Source organism: Mya arenaria, chromosome 11, assembly GCF_026914265.1.
Source record: "Mya arenaria isolate MELC-2E11 chromosome 11, ASM2691426v1".
NCBI lineage: Eukaryota > Metazoa > Mollusca > Bivalvia > Myida > Myidae > Mya > Mya arenaria.
This window is the reverse complement of record NC_069132.1, coordinates 65,800,678-65,822,112: the sequence shown is the minus strand read 5'-3', so window position 1 is coordinate 65,822,112 and position 21,435 is coordinate 65,800,678. Positions and strand designations below refer to the sequence as shown.

Below are 21,435 nucleotides of genomic sequence, written 5' to 3'. Positions count from 1 at the left end.
CCAAGGAAGAAGCATTCTTCACATCAGCAATGATGATGGGGGTTTCCTCTAATTCTTTGCCTAAAACATGAAGAATAAGGAAAGTAACAAATGGTTAATAAAGGTATGCCAAAAGGCCATTGTAATATACCCATGTCACTTTGGCGCAAACTTCTAAAGAAAAGTTTGACAATTAAGACTGATCTTGAAATTAAATTATATTGAAAATTGGATTAAAGTATTTAAAAATAATTAGAGTAGTAATTTATGCTTGTCCAATGATGTGAAATTCCTTAGCATGTAACATTTAATGACTGATCTGTACTCTCTTATTCTTTTGAGGATATTTATTTAGAAACATGCATAATTCATGCAGTTTAACAGGGACACTAGACAAAACACTTGTGATCTGTTTTACCTATCCTTTGTGACGATTCCGTCAAGACTTTCTGCAGCTTTTCCATGGACCTTCCTGCAACTGCAAACTTGAGTTTTTCTTGGTCTGCAACTCTTGCTACTTCGTCGACAACAAACTGCCCCGTAAACCCGGTGGCACCCAAAACCACAAAGTCATATCTCTCGTCAGACATGTTTTTCGTTTATCCGCTACCTGGTCAAGGCTACACAATTGCGCGTTTAAATGTTTGCTTGCTATTTTATTGAATGACTCACGTATACGGCCCACGGATACAGACGTGTAGCTCGCCGGCTGGAACCTGGAGAAATCGCTTACGTTCACAAGTTGACGTAAAAAAGATGTCAAGATCGGTAAACCACAACAAAGCACAAATTCTGCTGATGATCAATGAAATAATACTTACATATCGTGATACTTTCTTCATCTGTGGGTGCCTGTTCCACAAAGTTGAATTATTAATTAATGTACTTTTTATAAATCTCGTAAGCGACATTATTTACCCGGAAGTGGACATTTCTGTTTTGTTTTGGGGAAAGGAGAACACTTAATTGAAGTTAAAATGGATCTATATGATCAACACGATGATGGTCCTGGATTCGTTGGAATCAAGTTTTGTAAAGAATGGTATTCATTGAGTTTGTGTCACATATTTGTGAAGATTATTAGCCACTGATTGCCATGTCACACAATTTCGCGATACGTCATATCATATGTGTTGTCTATTGATCAATTGTAAAGTAATATTTATGCGCAGAATAGTAATTTTTGCATATATATATAAGATATATTTTTCTTTGGTTGACATATTGTTTTGACTTCTGCTTTGGTTGTTTTATATGTACATTTATATACTAAATGAAAAGGTATTGTTCTTAATAAAATATTGCACAACGGTCTCATTTAGTTAAATTAGTCAGTATATTTTAGTCAGTATTTATTATACATATATAGGTTTGTACATTTTATTTTAGCAATAACATGCTGTATCCAAAGGAAGATAAAGAGAGCAGGAATCTTCTGTATGCTGTAAGTATTTTAATTAAGAATTATCAAGTTATCCCTAGATACATTGTATGTATATTAAAACACAGTAAGTACTAAATAAAGCACATCAGAACACCCAGAATGTATCAGATTGCACCATGGCTTTGAAAAAAAAAACGAGGGGGCATGCCCCTGGATCCCCCTAGCACAATTATGAATCAACATAAATAGAATGCTAGCTACGCTCCTGATATGTGACTGATATTACTTCAAATTCAATAAATATATTAGTACATATACAATAAAACTGCGATCGCTCGAGGTCGCCAGGGACCGAGTCAAAACCTCGAGGGAACCGATGTTTCGAACGACCCGATTTTCAATTTTCCAGTTTGATATGAAATATCTTTCAGTGTATTTTAAGTTTGAAGTCGTCAAACAGACTGTTTACTAAGACACCGATTATGTGTTGCTTTGTGGAAATCGCTAATATGTTCAAAGGTTGACGTAAACTAATGAAAAACGCAAAAGAAAAACAATAAATAACAATAATGAATAAATAGAAATGTTAATTTTAACCAAAAAGCACATTTTCGTAACAAGCAACATTTGAATGACAGTACATATTGTGGCATTAGTTAGATTTAAGTTTCCCAAAATCAAGGATTGTTGATTGGCGCATCTTGTCGGTTTCGCGAAACTGTTCAATGGTAATGTGACATGACAGAGTACAGAGCGTCTGAAGATCACGGTCAGCATCGGCAGTGAATTCAAAGAACCTTCTGACCACATCTAAAGCATTAACTTCTTGTCATTAACTTCTCATAATTTATATCTCAAATGCCCATATCAACTAATATCATTGTATTGTTTTATGCAATAAACTATGGAACTGGAACTGGAAATATCGGTCACAGTTAACAGTGAAAAACGGTTTTTCACACCTTACGCGGTACATCATTAGGGTACCGTTTTTTTCCATTAAAATTCAATTTTCAAAACTTATCGGTCTTTTCATAATTTTGATTATGAAACAATTGAAGTGTGCAGATTCAATAATCGATAACTTTCTGTTCCAGTCATGTAGGCGCTTGCAATATCCATAAACCCGGGTCTCCGGATCGCCGTTCACTGTACCGATCAATTTGTTACCGATCAATTTTGTGTTTTCTTACAGTTTATAGTTTTGTTATTAAACGTAACTATTATATTTTGTTTCATAATAAATACGTAATAATAAACAATAAGCCGAATATAGATAATAACAGATGTTTCATTTCTTTCACAATGAATTTACCACATATTTTAATATGTTATAGATCTATCGTGCACGATGTGTTTGAGCACATAAATGAAATGACACTGTTTCACTATTAAAACCGCAGTACAGTAAAAAAATATATTCAGTTTACAAAATAAAATTTAACATTTTTTGTTGGATATGGCATTCCACTTTTTTGCAAAAAACTGTACAGTAGCCCGGGTGTTTGACTTTTATTAAGGGAGATCAGTGCGTTGGAGAATTTTAAAGCATTCACTGACAAGGAGCGAAATATAATGTGTTTGATTCATTTGTTTTTAGTTCAATATGTGCTAGTCAACATATGATATCATCATATCTATGAATTATTTAAGCAGTTTGCTGTTTTGAATAAAAATGTTCCAATTCGAAACAATATTATTAATACACAAAAATATCGCGGTACGTATCGCGATACGCTGCTCTTGTATTGCGATATACCGCGATACGGTCTTGGCGTATCATGGCAGCCCTACAGTCAATGCAGCGTGGGTATATTTTATATGAAAATAGGAGGAAAAAAGTTCGGACCAAGCTCCGACCTCGAGGGAACGCCGGTTCTCGAACGACCGCTTGTTTGAGGGAACGCAGTTTCACTGTAGTTATAATTATTTAGATCTTTCTGAAAAAGGTCTAGAAATGATCTATTTTGCAAAGTTTAAAGACCAAAAATGTTTTAAGTTTTAGTTAATTTTAGTTTTACATATTTTCTTTTTACTCTTAAAACATATCAATAATATTTATTGGGTTGTTACAAGAAAAAAACTTCATGGGTTTTGCCTCTAGACTAGTTTATTTACAGTTGTTAAATAGCAGTTTGATCATTGCTTAATTCATGAACAGTATCAACAATAATATGAGCCCCAAATTGCCTTAATGGTACATCAAAAAACCCTAACTAGGTTAAATGTTTATAATGAAGACTAAAGAGATACATGTACTGAATTAAAGAGTAAGACCATTTGAAAATGTTAAGCATATATATTTGAAATACATTTTCTTTTTCAGTGCAGAAACTGTGACTACCAACAAATTGCAGAAAACCCTTGCATATATGTGAACAAAATCACTCATGAAGTGGAGTAAGTATTGTTTAACTGTCACATATTTTGCCTATTAACCAAGGGCTTCCACTTAGAATTTGAGAATGGAATTTTGAACTTCATTGCCATGAATTTTGGAAGTTTTTTTAAGTATGGTTTAAATCTCATAAACACTTAGAACATTTCTGTTTATTCTGATAAGAATTCAAATAATGTGCAACCAAAATTTATTTCAATCAATTCTTTTTAATACGGAATTCTACGGCCATAAAGTAGCATTGACGCTACTAAGGTTTTGATATACATGTATCTTCACATTTCGAAGTTTTACCCAAAATAATGGAAGTTTTTATTAATAAATATATCTTTCAAGGACTCAATTTTGGAAGTTTAAGTCCATTTTAGGGAGTAATATACTTATAAACTTCGATTAATGTCTGCCTTAAGGCCTGCTTAAATAGATATTCAGTTACAAATCTAGGGGTGTTGGCAGTAATATTTTAACTAAAGGAAATTAAAGAATGACTCACATTTTCTTAGGTCTTGCTGGCAGTTCTTCTCTTGGGGAAAATGTAACAACATATTGGTTGTTAATATTTAAAATTTTAATCAATGAATTTAATGGGTTTTTTTGTCTAATACTAATCATATTTTGTTTTTGGATAAACTGAAGGCATCATTTTTATAATCAAGATCTTTTGAAAGCATATAGGCGCTGATATTTTATAAACTGTGACAGGTTAGTTGTAAATGTAAAACTATGTTTTATAGTGAGCTGACCCAGATTATCGGTGATGTTATCGCTGACCCTACACTGCCTCGGACAGATGACCATCCATGTCCAAGATGCGGTCACAAGGAATCCGTCTTCTTCCAGTCTCACAGTACCCGTGCTGAGGTTTGTTTGTTAATCCAATCTTAATATGGTATGGATTACATTCATGGATTATGAAACAAGTTAAACAAAATTGTGCCTTAGTGTTTTTACAAGGCTTTTTAAATTACCCTTTTGATGGGCTGAGCTGCCATATATTATATATGGCTCCACAATCGGGAATTTAAAAAAAAATGTTTTTAAGACTGTAGTTTAATGTTGATGAAAATATAAGGGTATAAGTCATTTTTTCCAAAAAAAATGGGAAAAACAGCCTTAACAAAGGACTCATTTTAAACCAATGTTTATATGAGAATATAAGAGGTGTGTGGGTGGGAGTGTGGGGGGGGGAGGGGGTGCATCCCAAATTTCCTATGCGCTATTAACTCATGACAAAGATGATATGTCAGATATATATGACTAAGGTGCCCTTTGATGAAAGTGTAGACAGTGACACACTTCAGTTGTGCCCTTTTTCGAAAACAAACTAATGACTTTGTTTTTCTTGTTAGTCATTCTAAAATGCTGTCCAGGCTTCTTTTTTTTTAATGATGCATGTCCAGGCAACCATCATTAAAAAAAGCCTGGACGGCATTTTAGAATGACTATTTTTCTTGTTAGAAACAATAAATTGCTATGGTAAATCATGTTATTCTAGCTTCAAAAACTGTCTTAAAGAATGTCTCAGTGACAACCTGCAAAACCCACCGGTTGCCATTCCAGAAGTTAAATGAATGTGCTGGTCTGGTTTGCAGATTGTTGATTTTAGTCTGGAACTTTACCTTTAATTTTTTTTTAAGAAAATCGTCTTTGACTTTTCAGGATGATTTAAAAGTTTGATTATTTAGCTTTTGAGCTTAAGGCATGTATTTGGCTTTTAATTTATGATAATAATCTATTATGAATTAAGGCTTAAATTGAAGGTTCAAATGAGCTTTGTGTTTTTTACAGGAGGGAATGCGGCTCTACTATGTGTGTACTAACAGCCAATGTATTCATCGCTGGACTGAATGATCGCTTTGTGGATATTTGTATTGTTCATTATTCCTCACAGACAGTTTCATTTTAGCATTTGTCATGTTGTTTTCTAATCTGTAATGATAATAATTACATAAGTTGTGATTTTTGGTATTGAAAATGAGGACTGTCATTTAATTGTAAAATGTGTCCTATTTTTTACTATTTTGTTTTATTGTTTTCATCACCGATAGTAGTAAAATTGAAATGAAACAATTTTTGGAATGGAAAGAAACAAAACAAATTCCATTTTCATTGAGCCAATTAAAAAAAAATTACATGTAAAACGTGTTGTAGTCCTGTTTTGTTGGTGTATTAAAATAAAAATGAAAGGTTTTGGTTCCAGAATGGTATTCTTGTAGTGAATTGTTTTTTTTGTGACGATATGATCTGGGCAGTGAAGGAGAGTACATGTAATATCACAAAAGATCATAATGCATGAAAGGTAGATCAGAGGCTTTAGGGGTCAACTTTTCATTAGAAGTTCATTTTTAAAACTGTGAGTGCAATTTCATGTAAATAAACATATTCTGATGTAGAATAATGAAACTGAATTATATTGTTTGTATTTATTACTCCTTGTGATCAACAGATCGCCCATTTTATCAGTAGATCCAAGGTCAAGGACACAGTCAAATTTAGAGAAAATGGACTCATGATTTTATATATCATGCTTGTCTTGGTACACAGTAGTCAAATTTAGCACAAGCCTGCAAGCCCTGCACTTGTACAATGGTTTTGGGCTTTAAAAAAATCTGGAATTTATGAAGCAGGGCCTGTATTTTTTATTTTATGTTGAGCAAAAAAGTAAGTATGCAGCTTGTTCATCCATCAGTCTAATTTCAAGTCTGAGTAGGAGTTGGTTGGTGGATAGGAAACAGGTCTTGCAACTCGCCTCTGGTGTTGGACATTTTGTCTTTGTATAGCATCATAAATGGATTTTCAAAATTGACAGACACAACTGAAGCACGAACAAACAACATACGATTGTCCAGTTAGCGCTCATTGGCCCATTTTCACAAATATAGCGAGTCTGAGTTTGACTCTGGCTCATTAATTTTGTTGTAATATTAAAATGCTTTTACAGGAGTAAATATGGTCAAAAGTGCTGTAACTGTTATAAATAATATGTCCTACAATCGGTCATGCATCTTTTGTCAAAATTAGTCATGGCATAGATATTTTGGAAAATTTAAGTATGCAGTTTTTTTTAGCCTTCCATCTTAATCTCTGATGTAAGTGAACACAGCCCCAGCTGAACACTGAAGTATCCTTGGTTTGATTCCCTCCATGTATTTTAGATTGGTTGATGCTAACCAAGTGGGAAGAGAGAGTTTTCAACGGCCACACCAGTTACCCCCACAACATGAGATCCCACGCTCACAAAACATCGTGCCAACCAGCATCACTTAACATATGTTTTTATACAGTCGAATCCTGTTGGCTTGAACACTGTGACCGGCAAAAACACCTTAAGCCTATGAAAATTCGAGCCAAGCATGATTGTTTACCTACAGTAAAAAGCAATCGGTTACAGTTTACATCAAATTCGAGCCAATGAGGATTTCGGACCAAGCGATTTTGAGCTTTTGAGATTCGACTGTACCTTTCTTCCCGATCATTGTAAAATACATTATTAGATAAAGTTTAAACTAACAACTCGTTCAAGCGATTGAAGATTTATTTATCCATGAAGAAAGCGGCATGATGCATATAGTTACAGATGACAAAAAAACACTGTTCAAATGAACGACAATCTTATCCTTAGCAAACAATAAGTTTAACACCAGTATGGCATAGAACATGAAGCAGCAACATAAGTAATATCTATGTTTAGTATATATTCATAAATCATAATCTATATAAGGAAATTCAATGTAACAAACACAACTCTGTGATAATGATATCAATTCACTGTTCCTAAATTCTTTACATACAAGTCCATTCATAATTGTTTGACATACTGAAATATTCACTTTTCACTTTATCACTCGAAATAAAGCTAACCTGTACAGTCATGAGCAGCTTCAAAGTTTATTTATATGTTATGAATACAATTCATTTTCATTTATTGATAATATTCCTTATGTACATGCAGCAAGCTTATGTCAGTGGTTTCTAACAGCTGTTAAATGTCAATCTTGAAAAAAGGGAGTCTGTTTTGGTATGAGAGATTAATGCCTATAGCAGGGTCAAGAGGCTTAGACCCCTTTGAAATTGTTTATATTTATTTAAAGATATTTCCTACTGCTTTTGATGTACATTTCTGAGCTAAAAATAGTATTTACAACTGAATTGTACGAAGTCAAAAGCTCTCAATTTTCAGAATTAATCCTGGATTTAAGAAACCCATATAAATATAGATGGACAGTCCTGGCTCCAATTTCTCGAAACTCATTAAGTCCCTTATAACAGGGTTAAGCTAAGCTCACTATTTTTGTTTTTCAATAATTTGCATAATATTTACTTCTTTAAGAGTTTTTATACCTTGAATAGGAATTATGATTATGATGATCGCAATTTACCATTTTTCATGTATCAAAATTCAATTTCAGTATGTATTTTATCTAATTCAAATAAGCTACTTAAGCCTAGCTGTTAAGCTTAAGAAGTTTCGAGAAATTGGGGCCTGTTGTTTAAGAAACCTGTAGTGAATATGACTGGCTTCACTTCTAACCGAGAGCATGTCTTCTGAAACTCAGTATAAATACGTGTTCGTTTAAACAACATACTTATTATGCCTGACCCTGATCCATTATCTACACGTGGACTACCCCAATAGCACAAAAAAAAGTTTTATAATTAAACATGATTTTTTTGGTATCATATAATAGTAGATATTAATGACATAGTAACAGTTGCATTTATGTACAGTGTATTCAGTTGCACACGTTTACACTGCATTAAAATGGGATTTTAATAAAGTACTTAAGGCTCTAAAGATGATGGAAATTAGGACAGACGTGGTTTTGTTTTCCAGTCTTATTTGATCAGAAACAATATTATATAGACACTTAAGGGAAAATTAAACACAATAATGCATGCGTTACAGACGTGTAATCATAAAGAACTATTTGTAATTTCACCCGAATCCTTCATATAATAAGTCTTTATTCTAAGCTTTTTCCCCCCTTAGTGGGGGCTACAAGATACACTAGTTGACCATTAAATAAATTTTAAACAAGCACTAATGATATAAACTAAATTCTACATTCTACAGTTGCTGTCTGCGTAAACTGAAGATAAAATAAACTTCATTTTGAGTCCGCTAGACATAATATAGTCCACTTACAACAGCATCTAATATAAATACATGTAATTTATGTATGACTAAATGAGAAATACCAGAAACAACTTAAAGTAATATAATTCAAAAGAATTTCACAGCATTGTTAATCATTTATAGTTGTAAAGATATAAATTAATTAAGTATTTTCAATACCTTGTAATATAAAGAAAAACAACAAGTGTAAATAAAAATAGTGTAACACATTTATACCCTACTTTTGTAGTGTTAATATTGCACAGTTGTCTAACTTGGTTAACCTAAAAACACTTAGCTGAAATGTACTGAATTGAAATCGAAGAAGCAATTAAATGTTCTAGAGATTAAGTTATTTATAATCGAGGTTGCGAAACACTTCTTGTACGAGTACTTGTAGACTACTTTTAGTGCACAATGCTTAAATGCCAAATTCCTGAAGACTATCCCAGGGGATTTTGACATATTTTTTCCCAGAAAAAAAGGGGGATTTTGACTTCCCCCAGAATTCCAGGGAATTTTGTCATTTTTCCCCAGAAAAAAGGGGGATTTTGACCTTTTTTTCCCCAGAATTCCAGGGGATTTTGACCTTTCTTTCCCAGAATTCCAGGGGATTTGGACATTTCTTTCCCAGAATTCCAGGGGATTTGGACATTTCTTTCCCAGAATTCCAGGGGATTTGGACATTTCTTTCCAAGAATTCCAGGGCATTTTGACATTTTTTTACCAGAATTCCAGGGCATTTTGACATTCTCTTTCCCAAAATTTCAGGGGATTTTGACATTTTTTTACCAGAATTCCAGGGCATTTTAACATGTTTTTCCCCAGAATTCCAGGCGATTCTGACATTAGACCAGTGAATTTTGATCAATCAACACAGTGCTACTGAGGGAGCATGATTTTTACCAGAATTATCTTATTTATACTTTTGCATAAATTGCTCTAATTTTTGGAGACCCTGTGATTAGTACATGCCATTTACAAATATTATGTACTTGCAGAAAGAACTATTTCATGGAAAATTATTTGTTTGGTCAACAGAATGGGTTATGCAATTATCAGTAAGCCTTCAAGTTGATTCAATTCTTTTTTCTGCAAATGACTTTGAGCGAAGTTTAAATATTAATTTGCAAAGTGACTTAAAACGTGACTGCATTTTTTATGTACATAGAGCTACAAGTAAATGTTCACATTGTGTTTCGCAACTTAACAACTTAATCTTGTATACATTTTTTCTATAGCAAGTACACAACATATATATATATATATATATGAATATATTAATTATTTAATCAATTTTGAGCCAGAAAACAACCTTTTTGTGATAACAATAGGATACAAATTAGGTTATTTCTTTGGTTGTATGAAATAAAATAGTTTAGGCACTTTCTGTGCAGCTTACATCGAGAAAATAGAAAAAAATACATATTGTGCGTCTGAACTTGTTGACTGCCACAAAAACATAAATGTTGACTGCAGCCACACAATTAGGAAGTCATAATTCAGGTTGATGCATTTATCTATAGGATCATTTGGTTGTAAAATTAAGCAGGATACAACATTTTTTAGGTAACCATTAGCAAGCAAGGCAATTTCAACGACATGATGTACAATAGTAAGAGACAGTAGACAAAAAAATTGTTTATGCAACTTTATTTAAGAGTGGTCATGTACACAGGAATGATACAATCCAAAATCAATCCTGAAATCTCAGTCATCGAAATTAGACTTTTGGATGAACTAGCCCGAAATCTTATACTAATGCTTGGCATCAAATTTTTGAACTAGCCCTACTATTTAACAGTCCAGGGCTTGCAGGCATGTGTTTATTTCTACCACCTAAATCTGTTTAAATGCTAGCATTGAGTCATAAAGTTGGTTAATATGCTGTATGTTTGCATCAAAATTTTAAGCAGTACGTAGAAATGAATGTTAAGGGTCTTGGAAACAATATTTCATCAAGGATCTTAGCCCCTTCACCCTGCTTCGGGACAGAATTTCACCCTGCTTCGGGATAGAATTTCACCCTGCTTCGGGATAGAATTTCACCCTGCTTTGGGATAGAATTTCACCCTGCTTTGGGATAGAATTTCACCCTGCTTCGGGATAGAATTTCACCCTGCTTTGGGATAGAATTTCACCCTGCTTTGGGATAGAATTTCAGATTATTTTCATGTTTCCGATCATCATCCCTGTGTACAACTTCATAACCAAAGAGGAAAGAATACTTGCAAAAGTCATCACAATAAAGAGGATGATAGTCCTTAGCCAATAATAAATCATTAGTTTGAAGACAAACACATTGAATTTGACACTGAAGACTACAATTGTGGTCTTTATAATTTGAAAATATGAGGTTTAAGTGTACAATTCACATTATATGACAGATATACCACAGAAATTCGACGAGATTTAAATTTATCACAGATTTTCAGTGGCACATAAAGATTATGACAAATCTGAGATATGTACAAATTTGAAAAGAATCTGTAAGGCAAGATGCAATATGTTCTTTGATTTCGCTTCCACGACCTAGATAGATATACTGTGTTGGTGAGAGTCGACAAATATTTTAATTTAAACAAGCTTGGTCAAGAATACAAAATCAAAATAAATAATCTCATTTTTAAATATAAGGATTAAAATCATTTCGGTCAAGCTCATTTTGCAGTTTGGTCGTGGGAAAAGAAAATTAATATTTTATTTCAGGCCTTTAACCTTGCGTTATTTGATGATGTGTATGAAAAACACCCTGTATAAATTAAAATTAGCATGTGTCACTATTAACTTATATTTTTATTCGTCTATAACATTTCTACATAAATATTTTTAATCTATAATAAATAAAAAGTTAAACTACATAACACCAATCCAAAATATTTTTAATTACCATATTGTTTGAAGCGTATTCATCATCTTATAAGCAAAAAAATTCAAATACCTACACGATTATTTTTACATTGATGTTCAAAAGCGTCAATTTTTATCAACAGAAAATCGGTACAGTGAATATGGCTTTCATCATGCACTTTCATATCAAATTTTCAATGGATGATGATATGTTAGGACAGATAATGCACAGAAAATTATTCAGGTCAAGTATGATTTCATTTAAAAAAAAAATGAATTTCATGATCTTTCTGAAATGGACTGGGGAGCAATTGTCGAGAAACATACGGTGAAATCATTAATGTTCGTGGGCATGAAATTTCGTGGTTTGCCGAAAAAAAACAATTTCGTGGGTACTTGAATTCGTGGATTTTCATATTTGAAAAAAAAATCGAAGATGCGATTGTGCTAGATCGTCTGCATAATATCCACGCGCTGGCCCGTGATTTCCGTCTTCTACGTCACTCGGTTTATGACACTCGCTAATGTGGTACGACATGCCAATTAGTGCATATACCCATGTCACTTATTGATTTAATTGGGAATAAAGGTAATAAAAGAAGATGTACCCTGATCATAAATACAGAAAGGGGAAGCCATTGAATGCCAATACAGAATTTTGCAAACTGTGAAAACACCGAAAAGGTGCGTATATTGTCACGTTCGGTGCTTAGTAACCTTCAATGTACTAGTAATCGATTAATTATTTCATTAAATAAAAAAATCGAGTACAGACACTCATCACGCACATCTTGTAAACTTGGAGATTTTCATTAACAGCACACGTTTAAACACGTGCTTATAACTGTCATTTGCTGCATAAAACACATTTAATTGATTTGGTTCATTATTATTATTAAAGGCAGTTATAATATATTAACAGAATAATGATCGTAAGTTATACAGTGAGACAGGTTTTAACACTGTATACTGCGACCTCTGTAAATAATATACTAGAGTATGTACATAACAAGGCAATTGAAAAAGTGAATAAAGGGTTTATATTTCGTTGGATCTTGAATTCGTGGATCACCCAACCCACGAAAACCACGAACATTAATGCCCCACGAACATTAATGATTTCACAGTAACATGATCTATAGCACACAGGCAGTGATTAGAATATTCTATGACGATTAACCCCATACTATCTGCAGTACAATTCCGTACTCAATGGATATTGCTTATGAAACTTACCACTTAAAGGGACTAGACACCAGATGATACCATTGCAAGAAATAGAAAATTGATGAAAACTTAAATAAATTGATTCAATGTATTAAAACTTACTGATGTAACACATTTTTGCATATTTTTTCCGATTTGAAATTTACTGGCTTCGTCTACCACGTAAATCCGAGCAAATTTTAAAATAGCGTCAATATATGCAACTGTTTTTATCGCATGCAAAATATACACACTTTAAACTGGGAAACCATTATATGCTAATTTTAAACAGGTTAGACAGTGACAAAATAGCCTTTGAATCGCGTGAAATTATGTATTATATTGGGACCATCAGCTGTCTAGTCCCTTAAATACCAAATTAAAATAAAGATTTTCTAAATTCATTTGCAACACATGTTGAAGTCCTTAAATTTAATGCCAAACAACAACATGCCTGAGCAACATATAACTAAATCAGTACATGTAATAAGTCATAAATCATAAACAGAAACTTATATCGCAACAGTTTGTGACAATAATCAATAACATATATATATCAAAATTCATGTTTCCAGGTTAATGGCGTAACTGCACGATTTTGTACACAAGACAGAACAAAACAAAATGATGCGTAAAAATGAGCCAACTAAGTAACAGGCATTATTGTATCCTCTAACAAAAGAATAAATGTAACAAAATATACATAAAATTGTTATGTTCCTTGCAATAGAAACAAATCTGAACTAAAATTGCCATACCCGAATTTTTTGGTCCCAATACAGGTTGAAAATTACCAATTAAGTAAATAAAACTAAATGTTTCATAGCCCTTACAGTTGTTTCATCGATTAATTTCTAGACAATTTCAAACCATAATTATATCACTGATTAATTAGTATTCAAAAATCAGAAGTCCAGTGTTTTCTATTTAATGTGGTTGAATATATGTATTTTAAACATCAAAATGATTTATTTGACGCTATTTTCTATGATAAAAGAATTTTTTCCTTTGCATAGTGGACATAAATATGGCATTTCTACATGCATTTATTGGTTAACATGACATGGACCACTTATAAAATCTGTAACAATGTCACACAGAATCTGTTTCACAATTAGAATAGAACACTAATAAAATTTGTAACAGTGTCACACAGAATCTGTAACACAATTAACAAAATCTGTAACAATGTAAAGGGCCTGTGCAATTTCCATAAACCAGTTACCTACACACAACTCATTCAGGTGCATTTAAACAGCAGAATTTTCTAGCTCATTCACAAATTGGGATCATAACATTCCAGAGTTTACAAACGTCTTTAGATTCAGAAAAAAAATTGTCCTCGTTTTAACAGGTGGTCACTAGCTAATTGTTGTCATGGTAACCATATCACACAGATGTTCCTGTTCCTGCTTCGTTTAAGCTACTCTGGGAAGACGCCTGAAACACAATAAAAAGAAAACATTAAACACTGCGTTTTAAAATATGAAAAAATCGAAGTTTCTTGTTCATGATAAATATACTACCTTGCTAAATGCACATAACACTGATATTAGGAAAATACTCTGAAAGTAAACGAACTAAGTTCAAAGCAACATAATATTTGATACACAGTGGGATAATTTACATGATTGTGCACTTAAAATCATGCTGATATCTATCGAACTCATGTCTGCCAATCTCAAGACGCGACAAAGGAAAAAGAATTTACATAGGAACCGAAGACATGAAACAAAAGAATGAACAAGAGAATCACATATATATAGTTCCCAGGTTTGACTGGTTTTCTCAATAGATCAATTTAGGTCATAACTTAAGAATTGTGTGACCCAAAGTAAGTGATTTGCTATAATAAATATGCACTGTAATTGTTAAAGAGTGGACCAAGTTTCATGTGAATTTCTTGATTTCCTTGACCTCATTTGTGCTTAAAGGCTATGCCGAAATGTTGACTTGAACAGAAATTTTAAATGGGTAAAACACAACACTAAACTGACCAGCTTAAATCAACAGAAGTTTTCTGTCTCCAGATCATATCAGAACCTAACTAGACATGAAACTTTTGTTGACCGTATATAAATCAAAATTGCACTGGACTCGTACAATGGCAGACATGAGCATGTTAGCTTTATAATATCAAGTGCTAGCAATGAATCTCCTCCCATCTTCAAGCTGCTTGCTCTGAAAGTCCAAAATACATTTCCCACAAGTATTCTAGGCTAACTGCCACTCAAACTATCCAGATCACAAGGTCATTATTGTCTGTATCATTCAAAAGCATGTCTCATTTCAACAACTCTTAAATTCTGTATCATGATAAAAATGCAAACATCTTTAAAAATGGTAAAAGCAAAATCAGCAGTCATTATCAACACACAAAGTTTATCAAGAGACATAACTCTACCAGAACTACCCTCAATGTGGTTTGGCTCACTTCAATTACTAGGTTGCATATATTATCACATTTGAACATGTGTACCAAGTTTCAATTGAATATGCAAACACTTGTCTGTTACCCTAAGTTTATCCAGAGACCATAACTTGACCAGGAATTGCCTTCAATGTGGTTTGGCTCACATCAAATACTAGGTTGCATATTGTCACATTTGAACATGTGTACCAAGTTTCAAATGAATATGCTAACACTTGTCCATTCCTCTCTGGTTACCAAGGGCCATAACTCCACATGAACACTTCTTTAATACAAAGTGGGTACTAGTATGCATATTTTTAAATATGAACTTGTGTACCAAGTTTCAAATGAACATCATGAACAGTTTTTTTAAAAGAACCAAAATAAAAAAGCCACAAGGACAAGTAAACGAAACAAAGGCTATAACGATACTTCTGTTGTTGTTTTTGTTAAAGAACTGTGAAGCTTATCATTAAGTAAATTTACAATTTCAATGTTTGCCACTATGAGAAAAACTTTAAGTTTTACTTTTAGTAAGAATCAATTTTAAAGGAAGATAAGAAAAAACTTTTCAACCTAACATAAAGTATAACAAAAAAATATGCCATATCATAACAGAATAAAGTGCCCCAAATAAACTTGCTTGTGCTAGATGTAGACAAAATATAACCTTGTGATCAGTTGAAAATAGCATGCACAATCACCTTAAAAGTGTTCTGTTCTGTTCTGTTCAAAACTATGTAATTCCATAATCAACATGACGCAAACTTGAGCCTCACAGGGCCTCGTCAGTTGAATAGTTAAAGGTTGTTAGTCAGAGATGTCAATTAATCCGTTGGATTATGCACCTTTGTACATTTATTTATTGATGATAATCAATTGAATGCGTCCTGTTAATTAAAAATTATTATCAAAACAAAAACATTCCTGTGTTGTTAATTTTTTTTATATATATAGATGTAAAAGAGCATTTGCAATTCAGCTGCAAAAATGAAAATCGAATGTTAAAAATATAAAGCATTAATATTTGCAATCTTCGCTAATTGTCAAGAATATAGTAACTGTTGCTCTTTTTAAGTAAAAAGTGTGTGCTTCACCAAGCAAGTTTGACTTGAAAAAGTGATATACCTGACCCCTGACTCAGATCTAAAATCATATGAAGGTCAGTGAAAATTAATCTTACCTACAAAATGACAATTTCTTAAATGATTAAAGTGGCACTCTCACAGATTTAACGTGTTGACAAATTTTAATTTTTTGTCTTGGAAAGAGCCAATTTGCGTTATTATCTTAAAACCAGTGATATTATTGACTGCTGACAAAAGATCAGATTGCAGTTTTTCATAGTTACGTTTAAAAATAAATAATATATGTCTAAAAGCGTTAGTAACGCTTTAGGAAAATGCATAAAACATATTTTTTTGGACAGAAATATGAAAACCTAGACATGCAGACACATAAAAGCACATTTTAAGAAAATATTGGCATGTTGCTGGTAAACTTCTGATATAAACCTTGAAAACAGATTATTTTCCAACAGAACGTAGTTAAAGGGGCTAGACACCAGATCGGCAAATACATAATAATAATATTTCCACAAAAGGAGCCAAAATTGTCAATAGGAGCTAGTATGAGGCTGAGGATACATCATATTTCAAGATTTAAGTAATTAACTTTGTTGCTGTCTTGTAGCTTGTTTTAAACTAAGAGCATAATGGTTGCCCAGATATATAATAATGTGTAGATTTAATTTGCAAGTGAAAGTCACTTTATTAGTACAGATACATATATACCGACTCTTAAGAGTGGGCCACAAGCTGGTTTGGATACTGGATTCATTCTTTTTTGATTCTATGATATTGTTTTTCAATTATAATTGTAAGCTGAAATTTTCTAAAGACAAAACGTTCTGTTATTTATGCTGTAAGCTGACTTACCGGATATCCCATCATTGTGTGTGTCTTGCCAGAGCCTGTCTGCCCGTACGCGAACACGCAGGCGTTAAACCCGCCGAACGCATTGTGGAGAACCTGTGCACCAAGATCATTGAAGACCTGAAATAGTTTGTAATCACACATTGCCGAGGGTTGAATATTTTAAAGAGAAATTTAACAATACTTTTGGAATTTTATATGAGTACATGGGCGGATTCAGGAATTGACGTTAGAGGGGGCGTAACTTAGGGGCGCATCCTTTTGACATGCGCCCCTCTCTCAGAACCGAAAGTATATGGTATAAACTGTTTGCATAGGGATTTGGGATTACTCCATCAAGAAAATTTGAACAATTTGTAGTCGGAAATGATAATGAGCGTATTACTTTTTTTTTCTCCAATATTGACATAAAAAGTAAACTTGGACTATTTTAGAGGGGTTGTGCGCCTGGTGAGCCCCCCCCCTCTAAATCAACTATGAGAGTTGATTAAATGTTATTGTTTTTTTACACATTAGCGTGATACAATCCATTTTGGCACTTTTGTTTTCCCGTCCTTTACAGGACTCAGTCATGCCTACCATAGGGTAAGACAGTAAATAAAAATTAATTTTGTGAAATGTGAACAAAATAGTTGTAACAATGATAAAACGTCATCACATGTCCAAATAAAAGCTGCGCCGTTTACATTTATTGTAAAATGTAACTAAAAGATGAAATGCTCTTTTCTGCCGAGAGGCGTACCGTGTCGTTATGTAGTAATGCATTTGAAAATGGAATGATTTTAGGCTTAAAATTACAAAATTCTGTTTAAATAAGTATCTGACAGTTACAGTTTGGGCTTTTGTTCAGCAATTATAGCAAGTAAAGTCCATCAATTTTATCAATGTTTGAAAATAAAATTAATTATCGTCAGTATAAAATATGTGGACAAGTCTCTTTTTCATATTTTTTTTTACTAAAAATATATTTACCGAGGACAGCATCCATTCAATGCAGATTAAAACGACAAAATTTGCAAAATGTTAGGGAAAACAATTATATACATTGTTATTGCTGAAGTAACTGTGCATGATACTGTTTTATGTCATAAAATAGGCTTATTTCCATACAAAATAATTCCGATCTCTACAAAAAGAATTTCAAGTAAAGCCTTAATTTTAAGCTACACTCACATCCCGGATCAAAAGATATCTCAATCTGGGATGATCATAGGTGAATTTAAGTCTAACAGTTGCAAAACATAGTCACAGACCCAACATTTTTAGGCACCAGTCAACAGATGAATAATCGTTGGAGCAACATGGAGCAACATGGAGCCAACACTGCGGTACCACCACGGCATCCATCCGTGTTCATCTGTCTTTTGCCCATTATTAACTGTGTATGGTCCGGAGTGCTCCAGGATCCTTGTTCAACACGACATGCCGGATCGCCAAGGATCAACACTTTGTCACTACGGACTCACCCTGTTCCAACAGGGTTGCTACACGGACTGTCCTGGACTACCCCAAATTGAAAACTCCTCCTGGACAGTCCGTGACGTCTGAATAGCATTTATTTGTAATTTTAATATTACCAGGGTGGTGTCCCAGACCATCCAGGACCAGTGTCAGACAAGCCCAGATCCAATGCGGATCTTACACACTAAACTGACTAAATCCTTAGGATTGGCCAAATTTAAGTCGGGGATGATCCTTAACAGTACGGAAGGTCAATGTGACTGGGGCTTTAAGTGTAGAACAATGATATACAAATAGGTATCCCTTCAGAACAAAAGCTACATTCAACTGACAACAAATTGGTTAATAATTCATCAATAATCACCACTGATCAATTAAATTACAACTGGTAAGCGTGATCTCTAAACACAGTATGATGAAAACCTTCACATGGAAAAGAATAAAATTTCAAAAAAGAATACCTAATAATTACAGAAGTCTCATTTTAAAGGCTTTGTAATGACAATATTGAATAGAATATTAAACTGTTTAGGTCATCATTAAAAAAAATGTTGGTTTGCTGTGCTCCGACCGACTCATCGAAATAAACCCCGACTCAATCTTTTTTATCGCTACCGCTGCCGTTTTTTGTTTGTTTTGTTTTTGAAATTTTTATTCTTTTATTATTTTTTTGTTGTTGTCTCATTTCGTTTCTTTGGGTCAATTTTGCGTTTGGTCCTTTGATGCTCTACAGACTACAACCGTGTTGTACTGCCAATTTGCAAACCCTGCAATGGTTCTCTGGTTGAATTCTCAGTGCTGTTATCTAAAATATGCATGCCCCTTACATCAGACTTAGGGTCATATAGATTTGCCTTTGTCGTCTGTAAAAAAGAAAAAAAAATCCCTCCCTACCTACCCACCCCAAAAATTGTGGGTAGGAGCACCGCAAACCAACATTTTTTTTATTGATGGCCTTAATAATACATTTCTGTTCCAACTGAGAATTATGAATCATACTAGGATTGTCATGTTCAATTATGTAATACAATCAATTTTCAATCACATGAAAATATCTATTGATTGAGAATGAGACCGGATATTTTAATGACGTCAAGTTTAAAATTAATGACTCAGTCACATAGCCCGGCCGATGAGGTTCCGATGAGCCAGCGATGCGATTTTCACCGAACACCGGCCGGACACCGGCCGGACATCTGTGGCGTTTGTTGCTTAAAACCGCATCGGTGGCAGCTCGGTGAAATTTTAACTTCGGAGCTAAATTTCACCGGGCTCTCACCGAGCTCCCTCATCGCAGCCCCATCGTAACCACATCGGAAAACACGTCGGCCGGTGCACGGCCGAGTATCGGCCGGTGTCCCGTGCATCTGAGACAACCAGAGGACGAGGTTTTTTTAACGGACACTGGCCGAGCTCCGACCGAGCTCCGGCCGATGTGGGACAGAGCCTTGGAAAGTATAGTACCGGTGGCTGACCGATGTAAGGGACACCGGCCGATGCTCGGCCGGAACTCGGCCGGAACTCGGCCGTTACCCGGCCGGATATCTCTGCTAGTATATATACTGTTCGCTCCTGTCTGTGTACAGCATTCAGCAAGTTGTATCCACACGATTCACTCTTGACAGACTTTATAAACAGGATGCCAAAATTAGTCAAGGAAAGTGATGGAGATGAGAAGAATTGCGGCAAGAAGAGGCAGCAGCCAGCTAGCAGCAAGAAAAAGGGCCAGAAGAAGCAGAAGACGCTAGCAGTGAAGACCAGAAAATCTCCCCGAAAGAGGATACAAGAGGAAGAAGGCGGTGCCAGTGGTACGGAGGGGGAGCAATCAGAGATATCCGATGCTGAGTCCATGGCGTCCCGGGCGTCCCAGGCGTCCCAGGCGTCAAAGTCGTCGCAGTACAAGCCCACGTCCTCGTCCAAGTCCAAGTCCAAGTCCAAGTCCTCGTCGGCGTCTGCGTCGCGGCGAGCCGTTGGTGTGCCGATAGAGGAGATCACCCAAGACCAGATGCAAAATCTTGCCATGGCACACTCCCGGCAGGACTGCAAAAGTAATTCTTGAGGTATGCGCGCAGTTCTTTGCCTGGTCCGGTCAATCTTGGTTCGTTCCCTGCTGCTTGCACATCTTCGAGCACGGCTTGGTCTCGCCATGCACCCGCGATGAACTGGCCCTGCTCATCTTCCCGGTCGAGATCGGCATTCTGAATGTTGGGGTAACGAGTCCTCATGAGGTTGTGTAGGGTCATGCAGGCCATGACGGTCTTAGTAACTGTCGACGGTCTCATTCCCAGGGTTGTTAGAAGACTTATGAAGCGATTGGCAAGTATACCAAACGCATTTTCAACCACACGGCGTGCCCTGGAACACCGGTAATTGAAGATCCGCTCGTCCCGTGCCAGGTGACGATGAGGGTAGGGCTTTAACATGTATTGCCGAAGGGGGAAGGCGTCGTCTCCGACCATGTAGTAGGGTGTGTCCCGGTCGTCATTAGGCAGGGAATCCGGTTGGGGGAGTCCGATCGTTCCCTCACGAAGACCTGGCTCTAGCCGCGACCGGTTAAAGATGTCGGCATCGGAACACGACCCTGGTGACCCCACATCCACCCAGATGAACTTGTAGTTCGAGTCTACCACCGCAAGCATGACGATAGAAAAGAAGCCTTTATAGTTGTAGTAGAGTGAGCCACTCTTGGGGGGC

The 21,435-nt window shown here is 34.9% G+C and overlaps 1 protein-coding gene and 1 long non-coding RNA gene across 2 annotated transcripts; one reads left to right on the top strand and one right to left on the bottom strand.

Moving 5' to 3' along the window:
* Window positions 1-909: 909 nt before the first annotated feature.
* Window positions 910-6,169, top strand: LOC128209488 (DNA-directed RNA polymerase II subunit RPB9-like). The gene is made up of 5 exons (XM_052913535.1): window positions 910-1,021; window positions 1,369-1,423; window positions 3,690-3,763; window positions 4,496-4,622; window positions 5,550-6,169. Exons 1-5 carry the CDS (start codon window positions 957-959, stop codon window positions 5,610-5,612), a joined length of 384 nt encoding a protein of 127 aa, XP_052769495.1. The 5' UTR covers window positions 910-956; the 3' UTR covers window positions 5,613-6,169.
* A 1,113-nt stretch (window positions 6,170-7,282) lies between these two features.
* LOC128209560 (uncharacterized) lies at window positions 7,283-17,563 on the bottom strand. The gene is made up of 2 exons (XR_008257019.1): window positions 17,284-17,563; window positions 7,283-14,373 (listed from the first exon to the last, which is right to left on the bottom strand). It is a non-coding gene; the product is annotated as an uncharacterized LOC128209560 (long non-coding RNA).
* Window positions 17,564-21,435: the final 3,872 nt, after the last annotated feature.

Coding starts and splice junctions, on each gene's coding strand:
- LOC128209488 (XM_052913535.1), top strand. CDS start 957: ATGGATCTATATGATCAACACGATGATGGTCCTGGATTCGTTGGAATC. Junction 1,022..1,368: donor ATCAAGTTTTGTAAAGAATG/GTATTCATTGAG, acceptor ATTTTATTTTAG/CAATAACATGCTGTATCCAA. Junction 3,764..4,495: donor AAAATCACTCATGAAGTGGA/GTAAGTATTGTT, acceptor TATGTTTTATAG/TGAGCTGACCCAGATTATCG.